At 42.8% G+C, this 13,737-nt stretch overlaps 1 protein-coding gene across 1 annotated transcript in view; it reads right to left on the bottom strand.

Moving 5' to 3' along the window:
• Positions 1-11,984, bottom strand: part of Map9 (microtubule associated protein 9) — a 29,392-nt gene extending 17,408 nt beyond the window's left edge. Inside the window, exons 1-5 of the mRNA XM_028784550.1 lie at positions 11,900-11,984; positions 11,012-11,161; positions 10,161-10,245; positions 6,437-6,760; positions 665-888 (exon numbers count right to left, since the gene is read on the bottom strand). Coding sequence (XP_028640383.1) covers positions 665-888; positions 6,437-6,760; positions 10,161-10,245; positions 11,012-11,086 — 708 coding nt within the window. The 5' untranslated portion in view covers positions 11,087-11,161; positions 11,900-11,984. The remainder of the gene's footprint in view (positions 1-664; positions 889-6,436; positions 6,761-10,160; positions 10,246-11,011; positions 11,162-11,899) is intronic.
• Positions 11,985-13,737: the final 1,753 nt, after the last annotated feature.

Raw genomic sequence — 13,737 nt, 5'->3', positions numbered from 1 at the left:
CGCGCATGCACACACACCCCTCAGATGAGCAGAAGGAGATGGAAACTGGGGCAGGCTGCTTGCAGCTCATTTTCCTGGGTCTGCCCAAGCAGTTAATGGAGGAAAATGTACTTTTCTGAGACATGAGCTTGAAGTTAGCTTTTCACTTTAAACTACAGAGAGGTGACAGGTGATCTTCCTGGTGACACTGAAATCATAGCTCCTTGTAGAAACCTGGAGATGTATCAGGGCCCACAGAAGACAGAGAAGTACCCCGACAGTGAGTCTAGCCCAATGAAGGGAATGAACTAAAATGTCCTTAGCCAAAGTTATATAAGCAAAGATGAATACATAATCATGTGAATTATTTTCATTCAAATAGGTTATTCTATAAATACCCAGAAAGGGAATATTGTTCTAATATTTCATCTTCTCTGAAATAAGATGCATCTATCTCACTATAACTGATATTTTATACCTTTCAAGTAGCATGTAAAAGCATACTACATTTTCAGTCAAGGGAATTTTATGCTCAAGTATACTAAAGAAGTGAGATCTCTTTACCAATTGCAAAAGAAAATAATTCTTTTCACACACACACACACACACACACACACACACACACACACACACACACGACAACTCTGAAGTGAAGTACAATTCAGTAGTTCCACATTAGGCCAACCTCAAGATCAAGGTTTTCCGAGTATATTTTTTCCTCCATTTGCACCTCTGTGCCATTCTGCCTTGGAAGGGAAGGTGTGGGAGCAGAGTCTTCGCTTGTGGAATGTTCTTTATCAACTCCTGGCCTGACTCTCTCCTCAGTGTGGCTACTCGTTTTGACCATGCTCCTTGGCCGGGGAGAAGGCTTAAAGTGGCCATCTGCATCAAGACTGTTGTTGTTTTCCCCTGAAAAAGAAAATGTTTTCGGGTGAGTGTATGAAACTGACTGTGGCTTCAGCTGCCCTCTAAGAGATGTCACGGTGCTCAGAGCATCCAGTGAGCACACACTTCTCCACAAAATACAGTACAGAGAGCTGAGAGTTCATAATCAAAATCCAGGAACTGTTGCCACCCTGTAATGAGCTAATTAGTATAATTCAGTTTTATAAAAAGTCCATTTTGACTTTATGAGTTCATATAGTGTTAAAAACATTTCCAAAAATAAACCATCACGCTATCTTCCTTCTACACAATGAAAACCACTGAAGCCAGGCCCTTCATGCAACACCAGCCCTGCCTGTCAGCAGCAAGGTCTCTGTCCAAAGGCTTTGTAGGGAGAGGAAGGATAGGAAAACTGGGCAGGACAAAGGTAAGTGCTGTTACCATCATGCAGGGAATGATCTGTCCTTCAAGGGGTGGGAAGCCTCTCCCTGGAGGAAGGGATGCAGAGCTGACGAGTTAGAGAGCTCTTCCATCCAGAAAGCTTCCTTAGCAGTTATGGTGGTCCCACAGGTGCTTGGAAATCAGCAGTTGTGGTGGCACACAAGGGGCTTAGAACTCAGGAAAACTGAGTTCAGCCCCCAGCATCAGTGATACAGATACAGAAGAGAAATTTCAGAAGAAACTTTTCCAGGCATTGAATTCTGTTCTTTGTGAAATGTAAACAACCTGTTGCTGGTATACTTCTGGCTACCAAACACTGATGGGGAGACTTTTCCATTTATGGACTTTCAACCTACATTTTATTCCTCATGTGTATTTATGTCTCCCGTGTTTTAATCAATTTACTCTTCTATAACTTTAAAACTGAGCTAACCCAACACACACCTCCTCTGTGACTACAATGCCTCATGGATGTTGCTAGAAGATTCCGAAGTCATGTCAGAATGGTGCTACTATGCCCCACTGCTTAGCTCTTCATCCGCTCTGGCCAGTGTTCATCCCAACAGAGAAGAGCTGGCCTAAGTTACTTTCACCTTTCTGTATATACAAGCACCATTAGACTCGTAGGCTCCACCGATACAAACGGGTCTCCCTTATTTTACTGTCCTCCCCACTGCTGGCTCTTACCTATTTCTAAATACTGCTTCCCGGATATTGACAATAAACCCTGCCATTCCTCTCTGCAGAGTCCTTGGGGCTCCTCCTCATCTAACCCTAATGCAGCAAATGCTCAGCAGCCTGTCAACAGCCTTGAAGGTGTCCCTGTCCTGTTGCTGGACACCTACGCTGTCTGTTTCCTGGCTCTTCCACTTTGGAACTTGTGTTCTGGAGACACTGGGACCATATCTGTTTTGTAGGCCGACACAGACTCTCTACAATTACACCGTTCTCAAGGTACAAGTCCATGCCTAAGACATCTGCTCCTGGCTTCTCTTCTGACAAATGTGTGTGGCGTTCAAGCCTCAGCTCCAATTATTGTGTCAGGAAGCCAGTGAGTTATTTTTGTTTGCACTGTGTCATGAATACTCTTAAAATCCTTTCTGGAGCTCAGTACAGTACTGATTGGCATAATGTTGAACTTATCGCTAGACCATGCTCGCCTTGCAGAATGGATACCATACACTGCTGAATAGAAATGCCCAATGGTCTGCTTCCTCCAGTCCCCAGCAAGTACTGTTCTACTTTCAATTTCTCTGAGTCCTTTCAAGGCCCCATGCTTTCCTTTTTAGCTCGGACACTGGTCTCCATAAGCTTCCCAGTATAACCTAACCTTAGAAGAGTTGCATGGATCTTTTTTTTTTTTGTCAACTTGACATACACCTAGACATGTCTCGGAGGAAAGAATCTCAACTAAGGAGCTGACCCATAGGCGAAACTGTGGGCGTTTTCTGATCAATGTGCAAACAGCCAGCCCATGAGCATGGTGCCACTGCAGTAAGTGTTCCAGGATTGTGTAAGAAAACAGGATGAGCACACCAGGACTCTGCATTCCTCTGCTTCAGCTCCTGCCCCTGGGTTCCTGAGTGAGGCTCCTGCCCTGGCTGTCCTTCATTATGGACGCTAAAGTAATAAATGCTTTCTTCCTTCTGCTGCTTTGAATTGGATCAGCTCCCAAAGACTCAAGTTTGAATGTTGAGGGGGTGGCACTAAGAGGTGTGGCCTTGTTGAAGAAAATGTGTCATAGAAGGTGGGCTTTGAGGTTTTAAATGCTCAAGCCAAGCCCAATGAATCTGTCTCCCCCCACCCCTTCCTGCTGCCTGCTGATTAAGATGTAGAACTCTCAGCTCCTTTTCCAGCACCATGTCTTTCTGCATGCCTCCCTGCTTCCTGCCATGATGATAACTGACTAAACCTCTGAACCTGTAAGCCAGCCTCAATTAAATGTTTTCTTTTATGAGAGTTCCTATGATCATGGGATATATATCTTCACAAAAATTCAAACCATAATTAAGACACTCCCCAAGTTGCTTTTGGTTGTGGTGTTTATCACACCAGAAAGGAAACCCAAACAAGGGTTTTCCCTTAACTGCCTGTGGAACCAGAGTGAGAAGACACCAAATGTCCACAGGGCAGGACTTGACAAACACTCAATGCTCAGTGAGCACTGACAGTGCTGGTAATGATTTCCTCCATTGTATTCACTGACTTGTCAATTACGATTGCAATTCTTTATGGGCAAGTTTCTCTTTGCCAACATCTGTATAATTTTTGCAGGTTAATAAATATTTCATGGTCTAACTTTCCCACCTTCATTCCTCTACCACTTTATCACAGACCTCAGCCCACACACAACCCACTTTATTCCTCTTCTTCCTCCTCTTCCTCCTCTTCTTCCTTTTCTTCCTCTTCCTCTTCTTCCTTCTCCCCCTCTTCTTCCTCTTCTTCTTCCTCCTCATCCAGAAACCTTTCTTTATGTTTTAGGTAACTCAGACATCCACTTTCTGCCATTCCTGCTATAACTTTTATACAGTTTCTTACTAAACTCTAAAGTCCCGGTCAACCGGTAAGCTGTTTTAATGTTATATTCTTGCTCATCAATCAGTTTGTAGCACGAGGAAGCACAATGAGTTCTGAATACACACAGAGAGACAAATTGGTAACTTGCTTATGAAAAGGTGCTAAATATTAATATTCCATTTATTCCAGTACTGTTCTGAGCACTTCAAATGCAGAAAACCATTTAATTGTTGATTTAACTCCTGAGTACTGAATCACTTAAGAGGTGTCGAAACTAACATCTCCATTTTACAGATGAATTAAATGAGGTCAAGGTTAAATTACACCCAAGGTTAAAAATTCCACTAAACTGTAGACCTGAGATGAATGCAGAAACACGCTAACTGTAGCACCTTGTGAGACCCTTGCAACAATGACACAGTGACAATCCCTGTGACAGCTGCTCCACCAGGCTAGAGTCTGGTTACCAACGTCTGTACAAAGGCAAGCAGAAGCAGAGAAAACCATCAGTGGAATACTGTGGGGCAGGGTAGAACCAGGGCTTCATGCAGGCTCGGCCATGCTCTACCACCAACCTATGCTGCACATTACAAATATCAAGTTCCAAACACGCCATGAAAGAAGACGTCAAGAATTAGAGAGTACAGCTAAGGCCAGGAAATGCATTCCTCTTTTCATGAATGAATCAGCTGTGTATTCATCCATTCATTTAGATCCTTCAGGAATTCCCTGTGCCAGGCAAGTTTCAGGGCCTCAATTTTCACTCTTTGCCCTGAAAACACCTGATGACTTTAGTATATTTTATGCCCCAATTCAATTTCCAGAAATGCTTTCAGGTTCTCAGGAAAAAAACAAGTTCTTTTCGTTTGAAATGCTTTATATCAACCCTAAGGAGATTCTCTACTTGGTAATTTTCAGTTTAACACTGAACTCAGCCACACCTATGGGTGCTCACAGATGCTGCTGCCACCTTGTGGTTAGAAAGGAGTATTGCCTTACTCATTTTAATTCACCTTTACTGCAGCTTTCCCACCCACTTCTTCCAGTAGTTTAGCCAAGGTCTTGTTTTTTAGTCCACGTGTATGTAGAGCAGGCTAGCCTCAAACTCACAGCAATCCTCCTGCCTAATGATCTAGGGTGCTGGGACTTCAAGTCTGCACTAACACACCAGGCTCTAGCATAGCTTTAAAAATGTATTAACTAGGTGGAGTATTGCTTGACACCTACAGTAAACTGATAATTATACACATCCAGACTAAAGTTTGCTGCTATATTAGAATTTCTTATCTGTCTTCCTTTTTAACTTATTTCTCTAGTCAGTTCTGGGATCAAATTTAGGACCTGTTACATATGACGGGCAAGCACTCCATCATGGTACAAAATCCCTGGTCCTCATAGATTCTTAATAACAAAGCCCAACTACGCTCCTTCCTACCTATGATTACCCCACTCCATTTGGAAAGCTCAGGTTAGAAGTTGGTCCAGCCTCCTTATGCTGTCTGCTTATATTTGATGACTTTTTCTGGTTACTTCAAAGATGTACTGCAGGACAAGAAAAGCAGGTTTGCCCTCCCACTCATGAAGTCGAATGACTAAAATGATTCTGCCTGAGTCACACATAGCTAACACTAGGCAACGCATTTGTATTCGTGTCTTGGACACTTTTCTAGGGGGTCTCTGCTCTATTTTTATCCTCGTAAGGTTCCCAGGATGCCCAGGGAGGGCAGGGTCATCCCTTAATATACGCCTGAAATAAAGTTCTATCTGATGTTACTGGTATCATCTACCATGTTAAGTATGAGCCATCTGACAACACCACACTTGAGAGCATGATGGGAGGGGTGGTGGCGGGGATTTTATGCATCTCAGAATCAACTAGTTTTTCCTTTATAAAACAGAAAGAAAGATGAACAGGAGACAAGGAAACCTTGCCTTGCCATGTCCTCCCAAGGGCTCCCAGAGGACCACATCTTAGCTGTCCTCACTCCATCCTTTCTTCTGAAGGTCTAGAGTTAAGCAGACTAGTAGAGAATTCTCCATTACCTCTCAATCACACTTGGAAGCTGCCTTCAGGAAGCTGGGTTTTGGCTGGCAGTATATACAATGCAATAAACCAAAGAAAGACTGTGGTCTCTTAAGGGAGAGTCAAGAAGCTTCATCAAACAACCAAAGCAAAATGTCAGTATACAAATGCTTCTGTGCTTCACGGTCCTGACCTTGAACCCACTACTTTGTGCACGCTAGCCACCCATCCACCACCTCACTACGCACTCAGTCTTTTACAGATAGATGACTGCTTCAATCTTGGGAGCACATGTGGATTAGAATAGCTTCATGGCAGCTCCAGCGCCACAAACAGTATAGATGCTGATGAGCCAGGGGTGTGGAAGGCAAGCTGTTGGCGATCACAGCTGCCCTAACTTTCTCTTGGGCCCCAGTGCAGACTCCAGAGTGAATATACAATGAGCCTTTGTAGCTATGGTTCTTAAGTTATGGCTGGGAAACTGGAAAGTTAAATATATTAGCCACCATTAAAAAAAGAAGAAGAATTTTGTGACAAGTTATCCTGAAATGAATACTCTGGAAACATAATGGTAATAATTTCCCAAGTTACCTGAGGATGTGCTTCTTCTGACAGGGAGCACCCTGGGTGCAGGCTTCATTGTCATGATCTCTCGGCCAACTTCATGATCATCATTTTGAGATTTGGGGAAGGAATTTCCAGGCATATCTTCTTGAGCATCTGGTGATGTGCCTTCACTGTCCAGAATGACAGAGTCCAGATCATCTTTGGATATTTCCCTGTTTACTTTCTTGGTTTTCAAAAAAGGCAGTCTTGGAGAGTTCTTGTCCTCATCGTCAGATATATGAAAATCATTCATTTTTTTTCTAACTATACTTTCATCTGTTGAGGTATCTGAAAATTCACCTAAAGAAACTGAAATAGGAACAAGAAAATCTGTTTTCAGCAGTGTATTTTAAACATTCAAAAGTTATATTCTATTTCTTGGAAAAGCAAAACTACTTTCATAAACAGAAATGTCTAGAATAAATCAATAACCTCAAATAAGTCCATATTTATTTTGTAGCTATTCAAAACAGGGTCTTTATTTGGTTGGCAATTACCAAATAAAGTCTGAGTTTCATTAACTTATTCAAAATACTTATCAAACACCTACAGCACCGTGTTTAGTGGGGGAGGGTATGCCCATCAAAGGTTGTTCAATGTAGCACCCATCCCAAAACACAAGGATGACACTGTCTAATAAAGAATAAAGAATATCCTGATGAAGAATACCGATTTAGCAAAACAAACATGATTGATTGAATGGATATTCAGAATACTTTTACAGAGAACATTTATCCAGTGAATATTACAAAATAACATACTTAATTTTAAATTCAAAATTCTTCATGATTATGCTTAAAATCTAAAGTGTAATGTCTTGCTCACTTAAAAAGAAACCAAGTTAATATATGGAGTGAAGGGTCTATTTTTCAAAATGACCCGCACTGGCAGTCTGAGCGAACTGTTCCTCAAAGGCTCAGTTACTGTAACACTGGGGCCCCAGTCAGTGGCACTGTTTAGAGGAGAGCTCCTCCACTGTCTTGAGGGGGAAGTGCATCGCTAAGGACAGGCTTTGGAAGTGCATAGCCCTGGCCCACTTCCAGTTTATTCTCTGCTTCCTGACTGCTGTTGATGTTATCTTCCAGCTTCTAGCTCTTGCATTCCAGGCCTTCAACTTTCTGCCATGTTGTCCCCACCATGATGGACTGGCATCTCTCTCTAACCATAAGCTTAAATAGACTTTCTTCTTTAGGTCATTTTGGCCATAGTGTTTTATCACAGCAACAGAAAAGTAACTAATGCTGAAGTCGGTACCAGAGAGTGGGCTGTTGATGTTGGAAACCTGATCACGCTGTTCTTTGGAGGAATGTGGCATACCTTGGAACTTTGGATGAGAATAGAGTTAAACTCTGTAAAGAGACCCTTAAAGATTGATGTTCTGAGAGCAATCAGAACTGTAAAGGTCCACGGCAGGAAGTTTCAGCAGGAAGTAAGGACTTTAACAACATCTAGAATAGAGGCCATTCTCGTGATATCTTGGGGAAGGATCTGGCCCTTGTCGTAAGCGCTTGCCTGAGGATAAATGTGCTGGTTAGTGTTTGTTAACTTGACCCAGACTGGAGTACGTGTGAAAAGGAAAACACAGTGAAGAACTGTGTCCAACAGATTTTCTGTGGGCATATCTGTAAGGCGTTTTCCTGATTGATGATTGACATGGGAGGGTCCAGCCTACTGTCAGTGGTGTCATCCCTAGGAAGCAGTCCTGGCAGTACAAGAAAACAAGATGAACAAGCTAAGGAGGAGGAAGACACTTAGCAGTGTTCCTTCACCGTGTTTGCCTCAGTTCCTATCTCTATGTTCCTAATTGAATTCCTGCCCTGACATATGTCAGTGATGGATTATGGGAAAATATAACCCACATATACCCACACTGCCACAAGCTGGTGCTGGTTAGTTTTAGCACAGCCAGAGAAAGAAAATAATACACTAAATTCAAAAGTAATGGATAATTTCTTTGGTAGAGGACAGCAAGCTTCCTGTTGAATCTGTGGCACGGTTATTACTGGTTTGGCTTATGTAGGTCTACAAGAAAAACGAAGGAGTGGGGCAGAAAGAAAAACAGCCTGGACAGACAAAGATCACTAGGAAGCTTAATGTTTTAGCTCAGCTTGTGCCAAAAGAAAGCAGAGGCCCTAGCTCTGCACTGGAGCAAAGGGGAGGATGCCCTCAGGGTAAGCCCCCTCCCAGCTAAGGAGCTAAGTTTCCAATTGTGAAAGAGCACAAGGAATTTTCTGCTTCTAGAGAGCAACTTGATAAAAAGGTGTGATTCATGGGAGTGAGAGCCTGTCCCAAGCTGGCAGCCAAACTAGGCAGCGTCATCCACCTGGTACTGACTTTGGAGGCACAAATTAAGGAATAGTGAGGGGATTATAGATTCTCCTCCTATGGGTACTAGAGAGGCCCCTAGGCCAGGCAAGTTCAGGCATGGCAGTCTATGCATGTTGGCCCTGAGAGGGAGAAAGGCCATTGTGTGAAAGTGAAGCTCGGGCTGTGGTAGGGACCTCAAGATGTTAGAGATGCAGAATCATGAAATGTCCATCAGAGTGTTACATATGGATTAGAACCAGCCCAAAAGGCAGATGTATGAGCAGACAGAAAAGTTTGAGGAGCAGAGCCAACTACAGTCCCAGACACTAGACACAGAGCCATTGGGACTTCGAGTTTGCCTCGCTATGTCTTGCTTTAGTCCAGTATTTCCTGACTATGTCCCCATTCTTTCTTTTTGGAATGGTAATGTCTGTCTGTCTGTCTGTCTGTCTGTCTGTCTGTACATATATCCTATCGAATCACATGTTAGAAGCATGTACTTTGCATTTTGATTTTTCAGGAGGTTTCAATTAGTTGGTTGCCCTGAGTCTCAAGAGAGACTTTGGAAGGATTTTAAACAGTGCAGAAAATGTTAAAGACTATGGGGAATTTTAAAATTAGACTAAATGTATTTTGCGTTGACCATATGTCTATGGGTTACAGAAAGTGGGATGTGGTTGTTTGGATGAGAATGTTTCCCATAGGCTCAGAAACTTGACTACCTGGTCCTCAGTAGATGGCACTGTTTGGTGAGGAGGTACTGGTTTGTGAATGAAATATGTCTCTGGGGTCGGGCTTTGAGCGTTCATAGCCTTGATACAATTCCAGGTCTCTTTCTGCTCTTTGTGTCTGCTGTTGAAGGCACCTCTTAACTTCTTGCTCCTGCCATCGAACCTACAAATTTTGCCATGTCCAGTCTCCATGATGGACTCACATCGCGTTGAACTGTCAACTGAGATAAACTCTATGTCTGTCAGTCACTTTTGCTCATGATGTTTTACACCAGCAACAAAAAGGTACGACACCCACTCTTACAGCCCCAGATCTGCATTACAAATGCATTACATAAGCACCACTGTCTAACTCTGTGACCTCCGTCGAGATACAGATGTAGAATTCTTCAAGTTGAACTTGAAGATGAAACTACTTCCTGAGATAGCTTGGTCCTAAGGCAACATTTTACTGTAGACCTAGTAATAGTTTTAAATTCCCATTCAGAAATAAGCAGAGGTCATTTGTAAGCTTCTTGAAAACTTAAGAGTGGCTTCCTAATTCACTGCATCCATAGAATTCTGAAACTAGGGAATTCATAGGCAGTGGTTTATAAGAGAGGTTAGGGGATGAGTGAAATGTAACTAAGGAAGCAAAGCATAGGACACTGGCTGTCTATTCTCTTACATACCAATCTCGTCGCTGTCAAAGTCATCTGAATACTCGGAACTTCTCTGCCTGGCTGACCGGGCTGTAATTGCTCTGATCAGCTCATCCTGCAACAAGATCAGTGACGTCAGTTCCCATTCAAGCAGGGACGCCCCATACTTAGAAGAAATCTTTAAACAAATAACACTCGATTATTCTGCACTCACATTTAAGTCTCATTCACCTGACTTTACTCCAAGCCTATGCTGTACAGTGTACTCAAGTCATCAGACACAACACAGAATTGAGCCATCTCCTCTGGATTCGTAGCTAAACAGGAAGGGACTACTAGTATTAGATAAATCAGACTCGGGCTACAATCTGCACTAAATGCTAATGAATGAAAGGGCCATGAATTTAGATCGGATTTATTAGAAACTGACTTTCTGTGAGAGACACACACATTTTGAGGGAGGAAAGCGCTTGGGTTTGCCAAGCATGACAGGCACACAGCCACCACTGAGGCACACCCTCAGCCTCAAACTGGTCCTTTAAGTATATTGCAAAGATGGGCATAATCAATGTGGCAAACGCAGAACAAGACTTGGATGCAGCGTTGGCACAGTAAGACCTTGTGACGATTACAACAGAAAACAGGAATCTAGAGAGAGACAGGCTCTGAAGTCCTGGCTCTCTGGCTTTCAACTTAGAAGCCAATATTGAAGACAGGGTTCCAGAGAGGGGTATTTTAATACTGGAGCCCAAAGTTGACAAATGACCTAGAACACACTGAGAGCAAAGCAAGAATTCCTCCCGCTTCATGCAGGATCCTGCAAGAACCAGCAAGTGCTGAGTAGCAGCAAAATCAAAACAAAATGCTCTGCCATATTTTACCTGAAAAGACGTTCTCTTGGTAGCTTTTGGGCTCTTGGTATATGCCAACGTTGTGCTGAAGATTTCATCCGACATGGTGTATCCTTTTTCTCTACTTTTATACAACGGTTAATAAATAATTGAAATAATTCATTCAATCTCTGATGGTGGCTGAAATATACATATTTAAAAGAATTAGACGTTTTTACATGATTGGAGTACTCTATTCCTGGGATTAGTGCCTCCCACCCCCTCCAAATAAAGAGAAATTGCTCTAAACGCTGCCCAATATGTTCACCTAAAAATGTAACAGCATTTTTTGTTAAGGACATAAAATGCTCACAACAAATTTGTTTTCAGGAAAAGAAAATACATAAAGAAGTTACTGCTCTACAACTATTTTAAGGATGAATGAACTACATAATCACCAAATACTGCCAAACAATTTCATCTTTCCATTATTAAAAACATATAGCATTACAGATGCCACTATGACTTATTTCAAGACACAACCAAGAGGACAGTCAAGGTTCCTAGCCCCGGAAATGGCTTGCATATAACAGTATTCAAAACAATACTCAGCCACAAGCTGCAGCGACATTTTCCCAAGCCATTTGTTTGCTCTTACACACACAGCGACATCTCCACACTAAGCTGCATCACATCAGGCTGCATTAAAGTCTCTGTTTCTAGCGCGCGACGTCGGAAGCCCATTTGGATCGCCGGCCACCGCCCAGAGCGCCCCGGGCTGGCCAGGTGGCGTCCGTGTCCCCAGCTCCGCGAGGCTCCCGGCCCAGCACGCTCCAGGCCCGCGCACGCCCAGCGCGGTCCCCTCGGCTTCTCCACGTACAACGGCCCGCGCCTCCTGCATCCACCCCGCTCCCCGTGCACCCGGGACCCTGTGACCACCTGAGAACCCAGCGGCCATGCTCTAACACAGGTGTCGCCCCCGGCCTGGGCCTCGCGGTCTGGGAAATCAGGTATTGGAATAAGCTGGAGGCGGGGCAAAAGATGGAGGCGGAAGACGGTTGCTAGGCAACAGCGTCCCCGGGAGGAAGTGACTTCCAACCGCCTGGTCTCTTGGGTACCCAACACGGTCTTTCCGCCTGCGTCGCTGGGACAACCGCACAGACCAAGGAAGTGACATCACTGGTAGAGGTGTTGGGAGCGCGGTGCCCTATCAGCTTGTGTGCAATGGCTGTTACCTAGGAAACAAGACCTGCCCTCTGCCATCACGCCACATGGAACCTTGACCGCTCCTGTTTAGAGTCCTTGTTTATAGGCAGGTATTGCGTGACCACGCTGCAAAGCTTCCTTTCGCTAGTTAGTACGTGGAATGCGTGAGTCAGTGCAGTGTCAGCGGACCGAACAGAATAACGTAGTAGTGACGTTTGCAATCTTCGGACTCAAACTGCAAGTTTGATTCTTGGCATACACAAATTAAGGTCTCTATGCTTTGATAAGAAATTAATAATTATAAGACTACCTCCTTAAAGGATTGCGGTGAATACTGAATGCAGTATATAGCGAAATATTCGAAGTGTTCAGAATTACATTCAGTTAATATTATATATGAGCGTTTCTTGAAACTAATGTAGTTCCGGGCAGCTGCGAGCGGGAGAGGTGTGTGTGTGCTAACATATCCCATGTGTACTCAGCCTGGAGCCTGATTCACATCTTTCATGGAAAGTTTCCCCTTTCTATGTTTCGCGAATAATCTGGTTAAAAATCAGTCAGCAAATAAAATAGGCGAGAAGGCTGGACAAAGTACTTCTGGAAGAATCGATATCGTCATTTAATTATCATTAATATACACAAAACACTTAAACTTTTAAAGTTACACAGATTTCAGCTATTTTTAACTTGAAAAAAGAATGTCAAAATCAACTCATTAGCTAGTAACTGAAGTTGTTTTTATATCTCCACAATAGTTCTTTAAAAAAAAATTAACACTGAAAAAAGTGATTTAATAAATCAGCATGTTGAAATTTTAAATACAGAAAAATAAATATAAACTTTAGTGAGAAAAAGTTTTGTAAGTAATACTTGCAATAACATTAAATAACTCAGTTTATGCTTTTCAACTTGTTTGGTAAATTTGTTTTGCTTAATTATGATGTTTTTAACTATTTTGAAATTAATATGCGTAAGAAAAAATTTTCCATTTTCACTAGTTACTGTTAAATTTTCTGTCCTACATTTTATTAACATATATGATTCTGTTAAAGCCTCGGTACCCACAGCAGGTACCCATATGGGAAGATCTAATTTTTAGATAATGTGGAAGGGCTGTATTCATTTGATACCCATTTAAATGGTACAAGTTTAATTTAGACGTGACTTACAGAAATAAGCTTACAACAACATCAGTGATGGAGAACACTGAGTTCCTAGCTACCAGTAGGGCATGGTTGCATACAATGGGTATGGGTCTGAATGATTGCTCCCCACAAGCACAAACTGAGAGGCTCTAAAGAGAATTCTTCCTAGCAGCATTTCAGTTGTTTCAGATGTGAGTCTGAGTTGAGCACCTAAGTATAGGAGAGAAGGCTGGACCCGAAGTCTAGTATACAGATCTACCTAACCATGGTGACTAAGTACAGGGGCTGCTTTAGCTAGTGCTCAAGATAATACACCGTGGTGTTTATTCAGCTTTTACTCCCTGATGGGCTTGAGGTATGTGTGCGCTCTCTCTCTCTCTCTCTCTCTCTCTCTCTCTCTCTCTCTCTCTCTCTCTCTCTCTCTCT

Source organism: Grammomys surdaster, unplaced genomic scaffold, assembly GCF_004785775.1.
Source record: "Grammomys surdaster isolate TR1022 unplaced genomic scaffold, NIH_TR_1.0 124211, whole genome shotgun sequence".
NCBI classification, from domain to species: Eukaryota; Metazoa; Chordata; class Mammalia; order Rodentia; family Muridae; genus Grammomys; species Grammomys surdaster.
This window is presented reverse-complemented; position numbering and strand designations above follow the sequence as displayed.